A 24,365-nucleotide genomic window follows, 5' to 3' on the forward strand; every position below is an offset into this window, starting at 1 on the left:
TTTCAATAAAAAAACGTGGATTTATTTTAGAGTATCACAAAACTTTACTAACACATTAAAAGCATGAACTAATCCAAGTTTATCAATAAAAACAAGTAAAAATGTTTATAATACAAGTACACTTAAAAATGAAACGTAAGCTATTGATCTAAAACACATTACAGCCTTCCATTTTGATAAATAACACTATTACTTTAAAATACCTTTATCTACAAAATAAACAATTTCACTAAAAATTCAAACATAAAGATACATTCGAACAAAATGTGTTTAATAATTAACAACTCATATGGTTAAGAGGAGAAGTTCCCTTTCACTAACTAATCACATCTTTTAGTAAATTGTATAGTTTTTGTTTATTCCTCCAATTTGTCAAAGAGGCTTTCAGATACCAAAATTTATTATATAAATAGCATATCAAGTAATTCTAATCTATACAACAAATCAAATTGTTTTTCAAAATTGTATGAAGTACTGAGTACAAATGCTCTGCATTAAAGACCATACAATATTTTGTACATACATTATATAAATACATAAAAAGCAATGTTTTCACAGTTCCTTTGACATTTATATTAAAAATATGACACAGGAAAGAACTCTTCATGCAATATTTGAGATGAAACAATATAAAGTTATTAGGAACATATGTGGGACTCAAAATTTGGCCTTTTGTGTTTGGAATTTACGTTATTCTATTTAAATATCTTCAGTACCCAAACATTTAAATATTATATAGTAAACTACAAGAATAATCAAAAACTATTTAATTTTCTTTTAGTACTTAAGTTTTTTAAAGAAAAATACTCAGATAAAGGTATTTTACTGTAATAAACTATCCGAAAACTTAAAAATAGGGAATGGGTTTGTACAAAATTTGACTTAGGTTCTTATTGGGAGGGCGGAGGTGTTGTTATAGGTCTCTTGAAAAGCAGAATATGAGGTTCTGAAACAAAAAAATTTAATATTTGTCAAAAATGGTATTGGATGGAGATATAATAGCATTCAAATTATGGATGAAAGCTGATAATAAACAAAAATCTTTATTATATGGCATTTATTCTGAAATAAATACCATATTAACATTTGAGGCACTAATTTTACTGTTAAATTTAAGATAAAAAATTCAATTTGGTATGTCTTATGAATATTTTTTTTTGCATTTTTAGTTAGTGCTTTATTTGTTTGTTTTACCATTTTAAATTCATTCCTATATTTTGTTTATGGTGATTTTATCCTAGTTTCCTTTTTCTTGTTTTTTTGTCTATTTCAGTTTCACAAATCGTCGGCTTAGTGACACAAAACTGTATCTCAAAAATGACTACTTTTCAGGAGAGCTTATTTAAGGTTTTTAAAAAAATGATTTGCATTTTGTAATGACTTGTAGTTTATTCTCAACATTTTTGTTCCGAATTATTAATCATAGAAATGTATTATTTACGGTAATACAATCATATGCAACAATATATAAATTATGTTTTCAAAATATCAAGAATTAGATAAAGTAACGGAGATACATTTTTGTGTACGTAATTGAAAAGTCTATTATTATAGTCATAGTCATCTTTATTGATCCTTTAAGACATTCAAAATAAATGTATAGGATACGTCACGACAGAATTTGGTATAATAAAACATTAATGTGTATAATACAATATTCACAGTGTAAAAAAAAATTGACAAAACATAAAATATATAAAATAACATTTTTACAAGTAAAATGTGAAGCTATTGCAGTTTGTCCTCAAGATATTCATTTATAGAATAATATGCTTTTCTTAAGAGTAAATTTTTAACATTTTTTTTTAATTTAGAGATAAGTGGTATTTCTTTCACAGTTTTTGGCAAATGATTGTATAAGGTCAGTCCCATATATCTAAAGCAATTTTGAAATTTGGATGTTCTGTGTTTAGGAACTCGTAAAGATTCAGCACTTCTTGTATTGTAGTAGTGACTGTCTGAATTTACTGGAAATGAATTGATTTCCTCTTTGACATAAAGTAAACATTTATAGATATATAGGCAGTAGAAAGTTAAAATTTGATGTTTAATAAAAACTGGTTTACAAGACTGTTGAGATAATCCAAATTAAAAATTTTACAGATAATTTTTTTTTGGTTAATGAACGCTTTGTTACTATCTACTGAGTTCCCCCACAAAATTACATTGTAGCACATGTGGCTGTAAGCAAGGCTATAATAAACGTTCATTAATGCCGAGATGGGTAGTGTGTTTTTAATTCTAGATATAGCATAAAAAGCTTTATTCAATTTCATGTTCACTGAATTCACTTGCTCTGACCATTTGAGATTACAATCAATGAATACACCCAAAAACTTTATAGAATGAGTGGAAGATAACATATTGTTTCTATCGTGGATGGTTAAGATATAGTCATATTTAGATGAGTTGTATGAATGAAAATAAATAATTTGCGTCTTGTCAATGTTTAATATTAGTCTGTTGGTATTACACCAGCGTATAAAGCAGTCAACAACAGTCTTCATTGTCATTTTTAATTCCTCTAGTGTATGTGCAGAGACTATTAACGAGGTATCATCAGCAAACATTGATATTATAAGTGCCCTTATGTGATCTGGTAGGTCATTAATAAAAATTAGGAATAATAATGGTCCTAGCACGGATCCCTGTGGTACTCCTTTATTTGTCGTGTATGGTTCTGAGCTTGATTCTTTCATCTTAAAAACACTCTTCCTGTCACTTAAGAAATTTATTATCCATTCTAGAAATATCCCTCTAAAACCAACGTTATATAATTTATTGCGAATAAATGTTATGTCTAAGCAGTCAAAAGCATGTGATAGATCAAAAAATAGTCCTGCCACGTGATTTCTACTATCTAATTCATCATAAATACGCTCAAACAAGCTGCATGCATCCGTGAGTGTTAACTTTTTTGATCTAAAGCCGTGTTGGGTTGGAGTTAATAAATTGTATTCTTCTATAAAATTTAACATTCTGTTGTATACAACCTTCTCTATTACTTTTGAAATTATGCTAAGGACAGATACTGGTCTATAATTTGAAATATCATGAGGGTCATTCTTTTTGAAGATTGGAATAACTTTTGCCATTTTAAATATGGATGGAGACTTACGTAGGTACCATTTTATTTTAGAAAAGCTTAATCTTAATCATATTACAAAGTCATTTGTATTTGAATGATATCGATAAATTTCGAGAGATAAACATACTGAGTGGCAAATACAATAATTAAAAGTACAATAGATTAAAATTTATTAATCTCTACCTGGTCCGAAAACTTAACCACGCCATTTAAATACAAATGACTTTCTAGTAGGATTAAGAATAAGCTTTTCTAAAATGAAATGGTACCTACTTGTAATTCTTTGTTGCTGTAGCATTATAATCTAATTTCACAACTGAGGGTTACCCAATTTGCTAATAATAATAATAAAAATAATAATCATAATTTATTTTATAACTTTATATTGTTCTGGAGCTATTTTCTTGTGGCATTAAATACTATTTAAACATCTCGATGTGAATAACCACAATATATTTATTAAAAAAAGAAACTTTTATTGCACAGCTCTTCTAAATCCTTATATTTTTCCTCTATTATTGACCCTTGTCCTTCATATGCCGTTGTTGTTTGGCATGGAAAATTTCCTAGTTTCTTTTAGGATAACCTCAAAAGACCCGAAATTTTCATTTTCCTTGTGTTATTTAAAAAATGTATGTTATTATCATCTTTCCTGTACTGCAGTCATGTTAATTTTAGCCAATTTATACTACTACAATCGATGTCTACTTTTTTGTTTTTTATTAAAATTGTGACAAAAGCTTTGGAGTCATAAATTTCTTCCTGTCCAATCTCGTGTACAGTGTATTTTGACTTCTTTGACCCCATTCTTACAATGGAGTACCACCCAGTGGAGTCAAATATGTCCACATTTTTTATGCTTTCTCAATATGACCATAGACCAAGTCACACTCCATCATCGAATGGCCAGATTCAAAAAAACAATGGTCAATTTTTGGAATCTTTATGTCTGAACAGCTTAAAGCAACATAGCAGATACATTTACGGTGCAGTTTTGGCCACCACATGTGTCACTTACTCTTGTCATAATAGAACTGCAAATACAACGGACCACCCTGCTAAACATAATAAACAAGTTATCAAATCCACAGTTGCTACCTGCAATCACCATTCAGTGCAATAAAATTATTGCCACAAAAATGTAACTCAGTATCAGCTTATTTATAGTATGAAAACATAGTATCAAAGAAATGTAACAGCACACACATTTCTGTGACACTAAATGATTGCTAAGAAATGTAGTTACGAAAACTCCTTACTGGGGTTTTAGTTGTTCGGAGAGATACAGTTTTGTATCACTCAATATAACTCACTAAATTAAGTTCAATGGTGTAGATATCTCAAAAAGGGAAAAAAAGTAGTTACATTTTTGTGTCACTAAGCCGACGAAATACTTGTCTTTTTAACCAGACCAAACTATCTTAATTACTCCTCATGACACAAATGGCTTCAATTATGAGTTGCATTTAGTTTTTTTTTCAATCTTATTGCCACCTTTCATTTCCTTGAGTTTTACAGTTGTTACTGAGTACATTTGGGTAAATATACATTGTAAGACTGGTACATACAAGAACACATATTTCATTCTACTGAAGTTCTTTGTAGCTACCTACATTCAAAACGTTCTCTAGACTTTGTCCCTATTTTTTTTATTATTCATACATAGATGAAAATAGTTATTTAGTTTAATCTCGTGGGGAATTTAATGATTAATTACTCTCCCTAAGATATAAATACTAAAATGCCATTTTAGTTTCTTGAAGACTGCTTTTAAGACTAATATTTTTTAATGAAATTTGTTAGTTCATTTTTACAAGCACTCCTAAAAATATATTTATGAAATTAAGACTAAATAATGTTTTCATCATTTTATAAATTGTGTACTTACCTGGTAAATGAATCATATAATGCACCCATCCTTTACTTTGTTGAACTCCAATACTTCGCCATTCATCTTCTGACATTAAATGAGTTTTGGGTACTACGCTAACCATTTCTTTCGGAAGTACAACATGCCTGTAAATGCAAAATCATTTCATTTATACAAGTTATCAAGCAAAAACGAATATCTACATACAATACTATTAATTGTTCATAACATATAGCATAACTGGTGATTTCTGTTAATAATTCCTCGGTTACAAGTTACACTAAAGTTTAGACATTACAAGGAGTTCTATTTAATTAAACAATTGTAAACTTTAAACGTTTTAGGATGCTTCAGTTTAATATTGTTTGGGTATAGCTTACCTATATTCAAACACATCATCATAGTATTTGTCCGAGTAATAGATACTGTTTATCAATTCCTCCCTGCTCAAAGATGCCATTGCGTTATTGGGATAATATTACAATTAGTAAACCATAAAATTATAAGATAAAAACTTTGCAAAACTTGTTCTTTTATTCTCTAGATATTTCTGTCACGTTTTCCGTTGATTTTTTGATGATCAAATTGAATTTAGTAACTTACAGGCCAGCCAACTGTGTTTAAAAATCCCCAACTGGATGCTGAAAACAGGGCTGCCTATACACACATTTATATGTATTAATAACATTTTATAATTTTAATTACTTACATTTTTTTTTAAAGGAATATATAAGCTACAATTGTTTCTAATTTAGTTTTGATATAATTGTTTTGGGATTGGACTATTTGGAATTTAAAGTTGTATGTCTATCTCTTTTTTTGTTGTTGTCCTTGTAGGCCATCTCAGTAATTTATTAGTCTGTGGTTCGGCCTAAAGGGGATAGTCCGATTACAGCAGTATATCATCTTTAATTTAAGTAATGTTTAAAAAAATACAAAAAGAAAACGGTCTAACAGTGGAAAGTGAAATTTCAAACTTAAAGGAAAACTACCACAATAATAGTGAATTTGTTTTATCTACCTTAATCGGTTCCCAAAACATTAAAAAATGGAACTCCATTAGAATAGCGCTAGGATTTAAAAGCAATGAAGAATTTGTCACCAAGTTGTTAGATCTTGCTCAAGGATATCTCGATGGGTAAGTTTTAACGATATTTTGTAAAAATAATGCTTGGGTTCAATGCTCTATGTGTCAAAACCAACTACTTTGGAGCTTTAAAAATTGGAGGTAGGGATTTTGGCTTGTCTGACAGATCAATAAATTCACAAACATAAACAAACACACGTGGAAATTAAAAAATAGTCAGCCTGTCAAAAATTTGTGTTTTGTTCTACTTCTACTACTAGAACTTACCTTATGCTTGTAAAAGTACAAAAAGTGTTGACAAAATATGCGAAAAGATTTAAGCACATATTTATACTTACTTATTGTATAATTTTTTCCCTTAAGTATAATAACAAATTCATTCCACTTATATTCTAGTCTTTATTAAGTATTTTTCTTTTGTGCTTTTTGTTTTGTTTCTGAATCTGAACTGATAACTTGACATTGTATTGTTGCTGTTGCTGATCTCACATTTTCATACAATAAAGGCAAATCAGGTAACTATAGCAAGGCCAGCCAATATTTTAAAATTTTAATTTATATTTCACAAATACATTATATATATATATATATATATATATATATATATATATATATATATATATATATATATATATATATATATATATATATATATATATATATATATATATATATAGCCATAGTTAATGTAAACAGACAGGGTGACACATAATAAAGGTAGGGTTAACCATGGTACAATGAATACAGAATGTGTATTCATTGTACCATGGGGGTTAACTGTGCCGGTGATGAAACAGATATTCGAATGTCACGCAGTAGCATTGCCTCAGAAGTACGAAATATTTCGACAAAGGCCTGATTAATATTGAATTATTTTGAGATCCACTCCAAAGCTGGGCGACCATGCGACGTTTTGGCACCACTGTTCTAGACCTTTACATTTTATTCTGGTAATACAAAAATATTGGAGAAGAGTTGCCAGAGACAGGGGCGAATGGAGGATTGTTCTGAAGAAGGCTTTGGCTCATAAAGAGCTGCAACGCCACTGATGATGATGAATACAAAAATATACATTATTATCTATATTTTTTTCTATGTACAAAATCTCAAATTTAGCAACTAATTTATGCTTATTTATATTTTAGATTACAAAAAGAGGAAGCAACCACCACAGAAGAAAATAAAAAGACAAAAAAGAAGCATAAACCCCATAAGGTAAAGCCAAGCTCTTCTAAAAAAGCTCAAAATGATGAATTCCAACAAGAAAGTGATACTGTTGTTAATAACAGTAATGTTAATCTTAATTTTAATGTTGCCAACATTATAAATGATATAGTTCCAGAAAAAACAGCAGATAATATATCAAAAGTAAAGACTGACAGTGTAAAACAACCAAAAAAGGTAACAAAAATTAATGAAATAGATGTTAACAAAAAGCCGACTGAAAAGTTGCAACTGCCACTGAAAGATTTAAAAATATGCGAGAACAAATCCCCAGAAGAACAACCACAAGTACTGCCTGAAAAGGAAGCCAAGCCTAACAATTTAGATAAGATTAAAATCAAGCTGTGCCACATCTGTAATACTCATCATGTCCAAGAACATTGCCCTATAAGCTTTCCTCATTACATCATAAATGATTCCTTAGAACATAGCGAATGGGAAGAAAAGTTTAGGGTACTACACGATATTCAGTATAATAAGGAAAAGACTGAACTCAATGAAGATGATTTAACAAAATATAGTTATTCGATGTTATCATTACCAAGTTGCTTAAATATCAATGAGACTGGTACTCATCATGGCTTGGGAATCTTTGCCAAAAGTGATTTGGAGCCTTTTGCCCAGTTTGGGCCCCTTGTTGGTATGTATGTCTTGTCTGTTATCAAGGATTGTAGGTTTTGTGACTAATGTAATGCTATATTGTTTTAAGTTTTATGCGACTTTAAGTTTTAGATGGGTCTGGGGAAAGGTTTTGTGTTTCGTAGCGCTCAGTTCACTTCCTGTTTAGATGGAAATCATATTCACGATTAAATTTGATCGGCTGTTTTTAGATTGTAATACCAGAGAAAAATTCACAAATGCTTTTATTTCAGTTTAAAGTCATATGATTTACAACCAGATGGAAATTACACTTCTTTGAGGACTCATCCATCACGTTAGACAAGAATTTGCCTGAACAGAAAAAAAAATATTTTGTTATTTCTTTATGAGATTTTTACAGATACAGATTTTTCCACTAGATATTTCATTTTTAGTTAAATTATACAATATATGTATAGATAGGTATGTATGTATTTCTATCGAAGTTGAGGTGAAACTATTTTTTCATTTCTTTTCATTCCTATTAGGTAATGTGAAATAAATATTTTGATTTGAATGTCTTTTTTTCTGTGACTTGTCATGTAAACATTAATATGCAAATATGTCTCAAAAAAAAATAAAATTTTCAGTCTCTTCTACTGTATTCTACTATATATATATATATATATATATATATATATATATATATATATATATATATATATATATATATATATATATATATATATATATATATATATATATATATATATATATATATATATATATATATATATATATATATATATATATATATATATATATATATATATATATATATATATATATATATATATATATATATATATATATATATATATATATATATATATATATATATATATATATATATATATATATATATATATATATATATATATATATATATATATATATATATATATATATATATATATATATATATATATATATATATATATATATATATATATATATATATATATATATATATATATATATATATAATATATATATATATATATATAATATATATATATATATATATATATATATATATATATATATATATATATATATATATATATATATATATATATATATATATATATATATATATATATATATATATATATATATATATATATATATATATATATATATATATATATATATATATATATATATATATATATATATATATATATATATATATATATATATATATATATATATATATATATATATATATATATATATATATATATATATATATATATATATATATATATATATATATATATATATATATATATATATATATATATATATATATATATATATATATATATATATATATATATATATATATATATATATATATATAATATATATATATATATATATATATATATATATATATATATATATATATATATATATATATATATATATATATATATATATATATATATATATATATATATATATATAATATATATATATATATATATATATATATATATATATATATATATATATATATATATATATATATATATATATATATATATATATATATATATATATATATATATATATATATATATATATATATATATATATATATATATATATATATATATAATATATATATATATATATATATATATATATATATATATGGCATCAGTATTGATAAAATACCTGGAAATTACACTATCTAGAGTGAGAGATCAAGTACAAAAAGCAAGTAGATAGAAGTGAAGACATTAGAAGAAAATGTAACGTACAGTGTATAAATGAATGGAAACAAAATAGAAAATAAAATGGAATAACCACATAAGCAAAATGGAGGAGACCCGTGTCGTCAAAATAGCAAGAGATAAGTCACCAATCGACAGAAGAAGTATCGGAGGACCGCGCAAAAGATGGAGTGGGAACCTTTCATAGAGGTATTAATCTGCCAATGAACAAGCAGAATTGTTTATAAAGAGGAAGAAGAAGAAACAGGCAATTAAAACTTCAAAAAGTGGTAAAGCGCCAGGCCCTGATGAAATTCCAGTAGATATACTAAAAATCCTGAATGACGAAAATAGTGAGTGTTCAACTAAATTATTTAATAAAATATACAACAACGGTTAAATTCTTTTATATATCATTTCACGCTTACCCAAGAAAAATAATTTTAAATCTTATAAAGAGGAAGAAGAAGAAGAAAAAGAAAAATTAAAACAATTTATTCTAAAAATATCAATTTTATAATTTTAATTAAAACATTTTGGGTGTATGGCTTTAAAAGGTGTGAGTGATTTTTTTACGTAATTCGTCTAAATTTCCGGCACATTCATGCTCATATCGGTAAATTTGTTGCTTCACATAACCCCATACAAAAAAGTCCAAAGGTGCAAGATCGGGAGAGCGAGGTGGCATTTTTATGGTACTTTTGTACTAATGGACCGTGGAAGTGATGACGTTGATTTTATTGACATCTGTCAGTTTCACTTTCCAAACAAACCTTGTTTAGTGTGGATAATTTGTATTTTTCGTTATTTTTTCATTTTTTTTACAGAATCTTTCCGCTTTTTGCAATATATACGTATTCTAATAGTTACTACAACAATTTTACAAGGTTGTGTAAATAATAAAGCATGTTGTTTTATAAAAATAGCAATAAAATGCATGTATCAATAAAGTAAGGTTAGAATGTCTTTAATTTAAATTTTTAAACTATATTTCATAGAAATAGAACACTGAATTATGATGGTATTATCGTAAAAAACACTATACTTAAAAAAAGCAGCAGAGGAAGCAAAATGTTAACTTTATAGAATTTAAAAAGTCTTGAGATTGGGCATTTCAACTTTTGTTTGGAAAGTAATTGACAGTTGTGACGTCACACTTCCACTGTCCATAACTAGGTATTTCCGACGACACAAAATGCCCACGATGAAAAAAGGGCCAATTACGTTGTCACCTAAAATATCAGCCCAGACGTTAACTTTTTGACAATATTGTGTTTTTAAGGAACACTTATGTGCCTATTTTCTGTAGAGTACCCGAGGGTAACAGATAGATTGTAATGTCCAGTTAAAGAAAAAGAAGACTCATCTGTAAACAAGACTTTTTTTATGAAATCTTCGTCACGATTAGTGCGTTCCATCATGTATTCACCATCCGTCGTTCATAATCAGCAGGGAAAATTTCCTGTTTTTTGCAATTTGTAGTTTTAATAATATTTCGTACACATCTAGAATTAATACTAGTTTCTCTTGAAGTTAGGATGCTGTTACAAGGAAAATTGATTTCACTTAGACTACATACGGCAGTTTCAGGCTGTTCCCGTTCTTCATTAATTGTAAGAGCGGGTTGATATTCATCTTCATCACTATCCGTGCATTTTCTACAAGTCTTGGCACAACCAGTTTTTTTAAATTTAAAAATAATGTGAATTGTAGATTTTGTTGGTTCAGGGCCTTCGAATGAAAACGAAAACCTACCGGTTATATCTCGTCAGCACTACTTCGAGAATAATGTCATTTAATAATTTGAATTTCATGTTCAGTTGTGAAGGTTACCATTTTCCTAGCTTAAAATATCAATTTCTTTATTTTTTTTTTTTCAAATAAAACCAGAACTATTATTAATGAAAAAATAAACGTATATTTGACGTTTCCGTTATCAAAACTGAATATCACATTGACAAAACTAGAACTCAATCTAATGGGGATTAAAAACAAGCTCGTATGTCTGGACTAATTTCATACTATATTCGTTCTCTCTCTGTTAGCAGAACAACATCATACTCTTCTTTTCGCACAAGTAATGGTAGTTATGTATCATCATCATCATCCAGCCTTCTGCGTCAAAAGTTGAACATAGGCCTCCTTTAATTTCTTCAAGTTCTGCCAGTCTTGAGCTTCCTGCAGTCAATCAATTTTAATATATAAAACAATTATATGAGTGAGTGTATTATAGGAGAAATATTTTATTATCTGTTTTGTTATTAATATAGTTTAGATGTTTTTTAAATTAAATCATCTCCAAAATACATTTTTTATTATAATTTGGCGCTCCTTCTAAAATCTGTAAAATTTCAAAATCGATAGAATGGTTAATTCCCAAAGAGTGCTTGCTAGGGCTTTAGAATTAATCTTCTGCTTAATTATTGTCTGTCTTTAGTATTAAAAGGTATCTTCTATATTAATTTTGGTTTTAAACATTTTGAATGCCACTAACAATCTTGCAATCTCATATTCATATCTAAAACTCTTACTTTATGTTCAAGGTAATTTGATCAAAGAAAGAGATATTTCCGAAGATGTAAACATGCAGTATATCTGGGAAATCAGTGAAGCATCTGGCAACAAATACATTGACACTGAAAGTAATGCTGATTCCAACTGGATCAAGTTTGTGCGACCTGCTCCCACGAGAGATGATAAAAATTTGACTGTGATAGTTAGAGATTCTAAGTTATATGTTGTTTCTATAAAATTTATTAAGAATGGAGAGGAGCTTCTCTACTGGCAAGATCCTCCAATGGCCAATGTTAAAAAGAAAATGGAAAAAACTGGTAAGTCGAACATTTTTTAGTTTATAGGGCGAGTCAGATTCACAGAACACAATCTTGCCTTTTTTTAACAATGTGTCTGTTGGATTAATGGCGCTTTTCTATTTTAGCTTGTGGGGGTTGTAATATGGACTTCAAACACCCTCAGTACTACCAGATACATTGCTCAATATTCCATGATCTTCGGTATAGTTTAACAATAAGGAAATACCATTGTAAGATATGTGGAGCTGCAGTTTTGGGTAAAGAGAACATAATGAAACATGCTACGGAATTACACAATGGACAAGGCGCATATCAGTGCCAGTTTTGTAAAAAGGTAAGTTTGTATTCAATATATTTTGTAATTTGAAACAAAATATGAATTTGTCACTAAAGGGGGCCAATATTGAATGTTATGCATAATGTTTATACATTTGAAGTATCTATTTAATATAATTTTATTGAGAAAGTGTGGGTTATCACTTTTTGTTCATTTGTTCTGTTTGGAATTTTGCAAATAGATACTCTAATGGTATATTGATTTCGGTGTTTATAGGATGTCTAATGATAAGATACGGAACGTGAAATGTAAGAAACTTGTATTGTTGCTTCTATATGAGATATAAGGACATCGGAAAGTGTCTAGGTATATACTTTCCGTCTACATCACCACTGGTTCATACCCTTCGACCTCAAATTATATATATTACGAAATATAAAAATTAGCGAAGTAAACTGTATTTGAAATAAAAAGAAAGAAACTAGCATGTCAGTCTGTAAATTCGTCACTGTAAGTACAGTGACGAAAAAGGTTTGCGATGTCTTCTGAGAACTGCTGACAATATACTCTAAATATTTACTAACTGTCTCCTTAGTAAACAATGAAGCCTTATAGAAATACAAAGCCTCCTTCAATAATCCCAAAAATTTCGACCAACCGACCGATCGTGGGAGAAAAGTAAAGACTATAACTAGTGCAGATATTCGAGGAAGATGAATGAGTGAGCGACAGACAGTATGGCCTTTGCCTCATCGTTTTTGATAATGTCTGCCGCAGTTACAGACGAAACTTCTTCTTTGTCAACCATTTTCCATCCACTCCTGAATGTAGGTCTCTCCCAATTGCTTCCATCTTTCTCTATCTTGCGCCAATCTAATCCACTGTTTGCCTGCCACTGTTCTTATGTCATCTACCCATCTTTTTGGAAGTCTTCCCATGCTTCTTGTTGTCGTCCTTGGTCTCCATTCTAGAATTCTCCGTGTCCACCTGTTGTCATTATATCGGGCTACGTGACCTGCCCAGCGCCATTTCATTTTTGTAATTTCTTCCGCAAAATCCCAAATCTTCGTTCTGCGTCTTATCTCGGTGTTTCTAATCTTGTCTCTTAGTGATATTCCAAGCATGATTCGTTCCATTGCTCTTTGAACAGACGAAACACCAAGAAGAAATACATCGGCCGTGAAAGCCTACATTCCTTGATTTGGTAATACTTTTCCTGTTTTTCTTTAACATATTTTTGAGAAAAGGGACTTTATTATCGAATTTCTTTTTGTAATTTGATTTTCTTGTTTTCTTAATTCCATAAGATGCAATTTATCCTTTTGTTGTCCATATTATAAGACCATTTCATTTCAATGTTTCTCACTGTTGCTTTGGTGTTTTTTTTATAAATGCACGAGACTATATTTTTGGTGTTTTTGGTATTATACATAGTATACAAACACTAATCACACAATATTCATTTCCTGACCTCCAAAGGAGATTCCTTGACAATAATATCGGTACCCTCCCGTATCGGAATTCAAGGCTACGAAACCGTTCATCGTAAAGCACAAAAAACGCAAAGCAGAGATATCTATTAGTAGGATTGATCCTGAAAATATCCAAATTAACAAAGATCTAAAACGTCACTGTAATCGTCTTACACTTAAGTTGGCAAACTTACTGGAATAGTCTGCCATCCAAATTTTTAGAAATCCAACCACACAAGGACACTACGAATTGGACATACTAGGTTCACACGTAGATATCTGATGATGTCTGAGGTCCTACCTTTGTATCAATACTACAATGGTCACTGTCAAACATATTCTTGTAAACTGTCCAATATACCAAAACGAACTTACATATACTTATTATTTATGTACTAGTACCATCCTGCACTGTTAAAAGCTTTTATGTAATCTCTTGTATACTATTTATTGCTCTTGTGTAAATAATATCTATAATCAAGACACACTAATTCAATTAAAAAAAAATTACACAATTTCTTTAAGTTTATATGTGATTTTTTAGTATTTTTTGAGACTGAATTATTTGGAAATGCATCGCACATATGGCTGTTCTGCTAATCCCCATAGATCAAAGCCACTTTGTGATTTTTGTGGTCGTAAGTTTTGCCAACCTCAGAAACTCAAAGTGCACATAAAAAGAATGCATAGTGGTGAGTACTTATTTCATTTTTTACCATTATGTACAACAATATGCCCTCTAGTAATCAATATGTTACAATTTAATGCTTGTTTCTGCGAAATAACTCTAAAATTATTAAATATATTCACATAGGCGAAGCAATGCAGACATTTTGTGAACTAAAGTGATGATGTTGAAATGAAAATTACATTATTGAACAAGGAAAATGCATTTTCCAAAGTGCATTTCGAACTGATAAAAAACGATAAATTTGTAATTCGGAAATAATTGATGGAAATTAGTTCTATAATACTACTCGGGGTTTATTGGGGTCGCTGAAATCGAATATTATGACGGCGATTATCTCCGAGGCACCTAGTGCGCACAATAGGCCTCGTCTACAGAAGTTTTATGGATATTCGGTATAAAAATTAGTGCAAACTCGTTACTCGGTGTTTTAGGAGTCGCTAAACATGAATATCATGACGGCGATGATTTCCAAGGTACCTGGTGGTCAGGAAGGGTCTCGCGTCCTGAAGTATTATGGAACATCGATACAAAATCAGTGCAAACTCGTTACTCGGGTGTTTTAGGGGTCGCTAAACACGAATATCATGATGGCGATGGTCTCTGTGGTATCTGGTGCCCAGAGTTGATTTCGTGAGGAACCTCGTCTCCTGAAGTTTTATGGGAGATTAAAAAAAATAAAATCTTATTATTAAAATGTTACGACTTACATTGAATGAAGTAGGTATTGTTACCATACGGTGGTGCTCTGGAGATGCAGACAGAACGATAGTAGCAACTGCAAAATGGTAAAAGATGTTGGTAAAAAATAGTTATTGTTGTAGAAGATACTGACATACTCGTGTTACTTACTGCTCTTACTCCATCGGACATTGAAGTTTACCTTATGGAAACTGCTCGACAACAAAAAAACCAGAAGAATTATATTCTTCTAAGAGTTTGGAGCACCTTCTATCTATGCAAGAAAAATCCAGACTTAATATACGTACAAAAATTTAAACATCGTGATTTATAAATTGATGAATTAATTGAACCTGGCGGACTTCTGTACAATGCTTCACTTAGCTTTAGAAAGCCCAAATGTATTTAATGACAATTGCAAAAAAACAAGAAAATTGTCCTCGGCAAAATTCTCCCAACAGTCGATGTGTTTGCCCAGTACTTGAAGAGAGTATATCTTCCGCAAAAGCAAAATGGCTTAAAATTTACAGACTGGTAATGATAACTCAAAGAACAAACTTTTCCTTTTATTCAATATCGCAATTTTCATTTCGACACCATCACTTTAGTTCACAAAATTTCCTAGCGCTATTACGAATCGAATGTAACAAATTTCATTGCAAAAAATTGGTAGGTTTATTGTTTCATTGCCTCGCCTAAGAGTCAACAACAAATAGTCAACAGTAATTTATAAACTCAAACTTTTAATTTCTTAATAAATAATAGTAATCTAATCAGTACTTACACACAGCGGCGAATTGCGATATACAGAGGTATTTCTGACCTATTTTCTGCTATCCAATATAGATGGCGTTATGTAGTATGTTTCCTACGTAGCATGAGAAATTTGGTTAAAAATCCTGCCTTTTTCTCTCAGAGTCTACCTTCGATTTGCCACTGCTTAAAGAGATTCAAATATTAAATAAAAGATGTCGTAGTGTGAACGAAGAACGGCTTTTAGAAAGAAAGAACACTCTTGCAAATTATGAATGTTCTTTTGAAAAACGTTTTTTTAAAAATCACAGACACTCAAAATAATCTTTTATTTACACTAGCAAAGATTTTAGTTACAATTCAAAATATATTATTCGGTCTTCAAATACAAATACATCAGATTATTATCACATTAATGTCAGACTAAAAAAGGTGGTTTTACAATGCTTTATTTGTAATCATTACACTTTCTGAATTTGCTATTTTAGTAAGTCGCAATTGGTGTTGCAAGGCTCCGGAATATTTGATGCTGATATGCGGCAACTTCTTATTGAATTCGCGTGGTCGAATATACTGGATTCTAGCGGTCATTGTACTATAACTTGTGTAATACGCCACCCTGTTCTTATTATTTAAGTTCCATCTTTTATCGAAGGTTGGAAATCATCATGGCTATGCGGACTCTGTTGACTGTCGCTCTAAAAAGTTCTGCACTACTGCATTCAATTCCCTTAAGTTCTTAAGCCAGGATATTCTTCGTCTTCCCACATTTCGCTTTCCTCGGATTTTGCCTTGCATAATAAGCTGGAATAATGCGTATTTTTGCCCTCTCATCACATGTCCTAAGTACTCAAGTTTTCGTCTTTTGACAGTTAATATTATTTCCGCCTCATTTCCTATCCTTCTAGTTACTTCCACGTTTGACATTCTTTGAATCCATGATATTCGTAGGATTCTTCTGTAACACTAAAATTCAAAGGCGGCCAACTTATTCAGATGGACTTGTTTTAGTGTCCACGCTTCCAAGCCATAAAGAAGAGTAGAGAACACGTAACATCGAAGCATTCTCAGGCGTAGTTCTAACCTTATATCCCGACAACAACGAAACTTTCTAAGTTTAATGAATGATGCACGTGCTATTTCATACATCTGATGTTATCCATGTTCCTAAGTATTTATAGTTATTAACACTCTCAATTGCAGTATCTTCAATAGTCAATTGGATATTTGCATGTGCAGATTTAGTCATGATCATGCATTTAGTTTTCTTTAAATTCATCTTCAGTCGGTACTCATGACAGCATTCATTAAGGCGTTGCATTACGTTCCGTAAATCATTGTTGTTATCCGTCATTATTACGGTATCATCTGGAAAACGTAAGTTATTCAAAACTTCTCCATTGATAGATATCGCCACCCCCCATAAAGGGAATTACAGAAATGTGTTTCTTATAAAACAAATTACAGAAATTTGTTTCCGAATGATAATATTTATGACTTTTAGATTTAGCTGAAGTCTTAAAAGAGTTTCAATGTAAGAGCTGTTTGAAAATTCTGGGATCTAGAGCAGCATTACAAAGACATTTAAAGGAAGTACATAAGAAGCAAACGGAAGCGAACTGTGCCTGTTCAAGATGTGGGAAAAGTTTTCAGAACAAATCTAATCTTAAAATCCATATGCTAACCCACAGTGGCATCAAACCTTTCAAGTAAGTTAAAAAAATAGATTAGTAGTTTAGTTTGTTACACAAAGTTGTGGACAACATTGAGGTCACATAAATCACACATTTGTTAAGGTTTGCAAGAACTATCCTATACTTCTTCTTAAGGTGCCATGGATTTATGCGTAAGCGTCCATCGTTCATTGTGTTGTCAGGTCAGATGTTAAACATACACAATTAAATTGATATATTTTTAGCAGTATTGCGAAGCATTTCATAATTATGAATTCTCGTCTTGTGTCCAATGTTACGCAACCATGATTTTTTTTACATCCCTACCTTAACCAGAAATTTTTAAAGCTCTATATTTCCTTCTTTGTCATTTGAGCTGGTGAGAATGAAAGTGGCATAGTCATAAAATTTCAAAAAATAGTTAAGTTTATTTTTCAAATCCCTGACATAGTACTATTCAGAATGAAAGTAGCTTTAGTCATTAGTACATGAATTTACCACTAGGAGAAACACTAGTGCCTTTTCTCTACAAAACATTTGTTTTGTTGAGAATTAAAGTGAAGTAAGCCATTGTTTCTTGTTGTGTAAACCCCTTTTAAGGGCAGTTTCGATCATTATGGTTGAAAAACTTGATAAATTTTATTCAGTAAAAAAGGTGAATCAGTTTCACTGAATGAAAGATTTTCTAATTAGTTGATATTATTGAAAATTGTTTGGGTCTTTCACAACTACCTTACTGGATATTCTGATGAATACTGGATTAAATAATGTTTATTTTGAGAGTTTATTATAACAGTGAAAATGAACACTCATATTCACCTGAATTTGACTTTGATCCTGACCAACCCAGGCCTAGGCTCAATAATACTTTCTCAATCCTTTTGCAGTAAACAGGCTTGTAACTATTCTTCTAGTTCAGAAAACGAAGGTGGAAATCTGCATTCATTGTTTGATTATGACCCAACAGAAATGGGACCTTCTAACAAGTATAAAAGTAGGAAAAGACTTTGAAATCCTTCCCAACATAAGCAATTGATAGCGAAGCAAGCCGGAAATTGGATAGCGATATGTGTTAAAGAAGGGAAAAATTGTCCAAGGTAAAACATTTCAACATACTCCTTGTTCCTGTAAAATGAAATGTAATGACAAAATCACACTAGAAGAGAGGAAGTCTTTGTTTCAATCGTTTTGGAAAATTAAAGATTTCAAAAGACAAAATACATTTTTATGTGGTTTGAATAAATAAATATTATTTATATATAATAAATTCAATAAATATTATTTAAAACTAAACAATTAATTATCCGTTATGGTTTGTAAGAAATACTTTCTTGATACGTTCAATGCGTCTGAGGGAAGAGCTTCTCGCACTTTAGAAAAACAGAAGACGGTAGGCCTTCAAAAAACGTCTTGGGAGGATTAAAATGCTGTCCTATACGTAAAATAACCGAAGACGATATAAACTATGTTAGGCAACATATACAGTCATTCTCTTCATACCAAAGCAATTACATGAGGAAACATAACCCTAACAGGAAATATATATGTTAATCATTGATACGAAAAATGTATGCACATTATGTTGAAATATGTTCTGAAGATCAGAAACGTCCAATTAAAGAAACACTTTCATCGTAGATATACATTCAATAACAAATTCAACTGGCATTTTTGCATTCCTAAGAAAGATACATCTAAATGTTGCGATAAATACAAAATTAAAATATGTAGCCTGATTTGAGCCAGGAAGATAAGAGAATACTTGAAAAGGGTCATGAGCTTCACCTAAGAAAGGCTGAATTGGCTAGAAATTGCTTGAAAGATAATGAAAAAAATTCCAGAAACAATCATGAAAGGTATGCTTACAATATGGATTTGCAAAAAACTTTATCCTGTCTAGTATTAACAGTTTCAGATACGTACTACAAACGAAACTTCTACTGCTAAAATTTTTGGAGTACATGATTTTGAGAAAGATTCTGGATATTTTTATGTGTGGAATGAAACCACAGCAGCAAGAGCTCACAAGTCATTTCTTTACGTCTAATAAAGCAGTTGAAACTTAACGCAAACAATAAAAACCATGTAACTATTTACAGCGATACCTGTGGATGTCAAAATCACAACATGAATATGTGTTTGGCATTAAAAAGGTTTACTCAGAGTGGTGAGACTAACATCGATGTCATAAATCAAAAGTTTTTGGTTCCAGGCCATTCATTTTTGCCAAACGACGCTGATTTTGGCCGTGTAGAATCAGCAGCAAAAGGAAAGGTCATCTATGTTCCATAAGACTGACATGCCATCATTGCAAAGTGTAGAAATAAAAACAAGTTCACTATAAATAAGATAAAACATGAACATTTTTTTCAACTAATAATTTAGAGAGCAATCTGAGCAAGATGAAGAAAAACACTGACAACTCTGTGAACTGGTTGAAAATTCAATGGATCACACAACAAAATGATAATCCTTACGAAATAATGTAAAAAGAAACATTGCAGAATATGGTGGAGTATAATGTCCTAAACATAAAACCGACTGGAAGAAAAGAAAGGCCCGTAGCTTTAGAGAGATCTGTTGGGGAGATGAAAGAGCAAGACATGGTCGATCAGCTACCGTTTATTCCTCCGGTGTATCACTCGTTTTTCTTGGATCTAAACACCACAAATGTTGTTCAAGATAATATTGGACCTTTGCCATACCATCAAGAGGAAATCGATAAAACTAATAATCTAGGGGGAGAGGAAGGTAATGAAGAACTACGTGACGCAAGCCAGTAACAGAAATTTTTTATGATTGTAATGTATTCAACGTACTAATAATGTAACACAATTCATGTTAAATGTTCCATAAAATTCATTGCTTTACAGATTCATGTCGTAATGATTGAATTTACATTGTACATGTTTAGAGTGGTTCATGTAAGTCAATATAACCCAATTTTTTGTATTGTATATGGAAAATATAGAATTCATATTTTAAGATTAGATCGACCACTTAAACGTAGACATTTTTCAGTTATTTGTATTGCAATATCGTTTTATTTGATTTTTTCAAACGATTTTAACAAACCACTGTATTAAACCTTAAACATGCCTTAAATTGACGTAAGCCACTTTTTATTTTCAGCGTCACATTTATGACTCAGTCTCTTCATCATATTCTAATCATTCGTCGCAGGCATTCACTGTAAAAAGCTTTAAGTTTGCTAGTGGGTCTAAATCTACATGCATGAACTTTATCTACATATCTACATGAGTCTTTAATACTCATGCTTCTATTCCGTACAACAGAACAAGTCAAACATAACACTTACCAGGTTCCCCCAAAAACCATATTTTTTTTAAATAAATCTTTTTTTTATAAATAAATATTTATTTATTAATTTATAGTTAACGTTTATAGTAAACGACTTAAAAAACTGTTTTTTTTTTTTTCAAAATGGCGGCTCCGAAAATAGCTGCCCAAACTCGTCCAATTTGTTGGTGGGTGTCATCATTTCTTGAAAAGGATCATTCGAAAGCAAAAAACAAGATGGTTTCATATTCTGTATCGAATTGGCTATGGACGGTGCTACAATAAAACATTTTAACCGAAAAAAAAAGGCGGACTTTTGAATTTTTCAACCTTTCTTTTGCACTTTTAATTGGTTATAACTTTAAAATAACAATGAATATTTTTGTTTGTAGTACCGACCATAGAGAGACAACTAAAGAGTGAAATTCCGTTTGATTCATGGTGGTAATCGTTTCGAAATACCCGAAAGTCACCCGGCTTGAATGGCCGAATTACCCGCTTGGAGCGCTTCCTCTTCAGAACTAATTCTATCCTATTTTCTAGCAATTTAAAAAAAAAATTCGATTTTTTGAAGATTATTTGGAGGAACCAGGCCTTAGGCATCTTTTATCTCAATATAAAATCCCATCTGTGATCACTCAGAAACTTACGAATTACAATATTTATATACCAAATATTGTTAATATAAATTATAATAAATTTGTCTTTCACTTTAACACCCTTTCTAGAGTCTGCAACTTCCTCTGTGAATGTTACTTCTGCATATAAGTTAAACAAAATTAGAAAAGTGGACATGCTTGCCTCACTTACTTTTGTCAAATATTGACAGTTTTTTTTTAACTTGGGTTTGTATGACTATAGGCCTTAGGGTCCATTCGTCAGTTTATCCAATTTTCCTCATTTTACATTCATTACAACTCTTTTATTTAATTATATAGAATTACATAAACCCTTTTTTATTAATACGTTATAACATGTCTTATTATTATTATCACACCTTAACATTACCTTGGCATTATACTTAACATATACTTAACATTATATTTTGTTCAATTTTTTTTATTTTTACTTTTTTTTTGTTTTTTTCATTACGATAAGACCATAACCCGATAATATTGACAGTTTTGGTGCTAAATATTGATGATATTGGTAAAAGTTACTTAATTTTGCTTTACATATGTTTATTAAACACTATTCAGTAAAACGTACTTTTTTAGGTGTAATGTAACAAGCTGTAATTCGGCGTTTACAACTAAACAGTGCTTACAGTTCCACTATAGAAAGATTCACAATTACACTGAAGATAATATGCCGAAAATTATACGTAGCATAGATTATACCTTTCAAGCCTACAGTGGAAATGAGAATGAAAATGTCAGTGAAGATTCTAAAGCCGATGATAACTACATGTCTGTGGATAAAGAAGATCAAGAAGAACATTCGGATGATGGAAGTGAGTATTTTTTGATTGTTTGTTTATTTTTGTTATGATATATTTGATATGCTTGAAAACGCTGGCAAGAAAATGGACCTAATGACTAATATATCCAAAACAAAATATATACAATAAGTAAAACACAGCGCCAAGAGGACCCTTTGTAATTTGAAGGTAACAGTATAGAGAAAGTAGATTAATTTATCTACATAGTCTCACTGATGAACATAGATAACAATAATTCTTCTGAAATAAAAAGAAGAATATTAGCATCCAACTTATGTTATTATGAGCTGGTCTCACTACTACGGTCAAAATGTATCAGTAGTAAAACAAAATTTTAAATGTATAAAACCCAGTTTTAAAGTATGTGGCAGAAACCTGAACAAAAACGATAAAGATATGTTTTAATGCTTTGAAAGGCAAGTTTTTTTGGAATCCCTTGGTTGTCATAAATGGCCGTATTGCATCCAATTGACTTATTGTACATCTCACATTCGTGTAGCCTTCTGGTTTAGGTATTAGTGTCTTTACGTGTCCTCCGATACGGTGGCGGTTAAGTTAAATTAGAAATTGAAACATTTTTGGTGTCGGCCGGGATCGACCCCAGATCTTCCGATTTTATAAGCAAGTACTTGGCCACTGAGCTATGGCCGCCACAAAAAAAGAAAGGTATTGCGTACGAAACAGATGCGATAAATGATGTTGATTGGAGAAGAAGGTTTAACTTTAAATTGTACTAATTATTTATCAGAGAACCTAACATAATAACCCCACATGGTACCTAACCATCTAGGATAGCTAGGCTATGTAATGCTGTAAAAGAAACGGTTCAATGTGAACGAGAGAAAAAAGGAAAGACATAAAGACGTTACGGAGATGACATCGAAGAAGACTTGCCAAACCTAGGCGTTGCTACGTGGAGACTATATGTTCTGAAAAGACCAGATTTGAAGAAAATTTTTGGCAGACCAGCATCCACAGTGGGCTAAGTTGTACCATAAATAAGTTATAAAACAAGAATACTATTGTGAAATGATAGATTAAATATGAGTATGAGTAAAATAAATTAGAACAGGCAACACGCATTACAGTATCGACACAGTCATCATGAGGCAAGATTTTGTTAAAGTGAGCATAATAAAAAAAGAAAGCGTCGTGTTAAATTATCTGGGTATTTCTTCATACCAAAAAAGAAAAACAATGTATTACGAAAAATGTATGGCCCGACAGTTGATACGATAACCGGATATTATCGAATTAGAACAAATGAAGAACTACAAATCTTGTATAAGCACCCAAACATCATCAACGAGATAAGAGTTCAGAGACTGAGGTGAACAGGACATGTGAATAGAGCCAACGAAGAACTGCTCATCGAACAGATATGGGAGGAAAATGCGATTTGCAGGAAACCCATAGGCAGACCCAGACTCAGATGGAGGGATAACATTATAAAAGATTTGGATGCCATGGGAATACACAAGTGTCGGTACAGGCAGCGAAGATCACGAAGGGTTGAGAAACTAAACACACAGAGAGATATAGAGAGAGAGACTATTTTCTGAGTTTAAATAATTAAATTAAATTATTAGCATAGCTGTGAGTTTTTTTTATTTCCTAACTTATTTTCATTTATTT

General features: G+C 30.4%; 2 protein-coding genes across 2 annotated transcripts in view; one reads left to right on the forward strand and one right to left on the reverse strand.

Annotated features, from left to right (window-relative positions):
- Window positions 1–6,087, reverse strand: Cks30A (Cyclin-dependent kinase subunit 30A). The gene is made up of 4 exons (XM_072520350.1): window positions 5,980–6,087; window positions 5,339–5,829; window positions 4,977–5,104; window positions 1–946 (listed from the first exon to the last, which is right to left on the reverse strand). The coding sequence occupies exons 2-4, from the start codon at window positions 5,416–5,418 to the stop codon at window positions 891–893; spliced, it is 264 nt and encodes an 87-aa protein (XP_072376451.1). The 5' UTR covers window positions 5,419–5,829; window positions 5,980–6,087; the 3' UTR covers window positions 1–890.
- LOC140432442 (uncharacterized) overlaps window positions 5,836–24,365 on the forward strand; it is a 22,755-nt gene continuing 4,225 nt past the window's right edge. Inside the window, exons 1-7 of the mRNA XM_072520349.1 lie at window positions 5,836–6,096; window positions 7,191–7,909; window positions 12,176–12,463; window positions 12,571–12,779; window positions 14,739–14,886; window positions 17,821–18,025; window positions 22,507–22,742. Coding sequence (XP_072376450.1) covers window positions 5,879–6,096; window positions 7,191–7,909; window positions 12,176–12,463; window positions 12,571–12,779; window positions 14,739–14,886; window positions 17,821–18,025; window positions 22,507–22,742 — 2,023 coding nt within the window. The 5' untranslated portion in view covers window positions 5,836–5,878. The remainder of the gene's footprint in view (window positions 6,097–7,190; window positions 7,910–12,175; window positions 12,464–12,570; window positions 12,780–14,738; window positions 14,887–17,820; window positions 18,026–22,506; window positions 22,743–24,365) is intronic.

The sequence above is a fragment of the Diabrotica undecimpunctata genome, chromosome 1 (assembly GCF_040954645.1).
Source record: "Diabrotica undecimpunctata isolate CICGRU chromosome 1, icDiaUnde3, whole genome shotgun sequence".
Classification (NCBI taxonomy): Eukaryota; Metazoa; Arthropoda; class Insecta; order Coleoptera; family Chrysomelidae; genus Diabrotica; species Diabrotica undecimpunctata.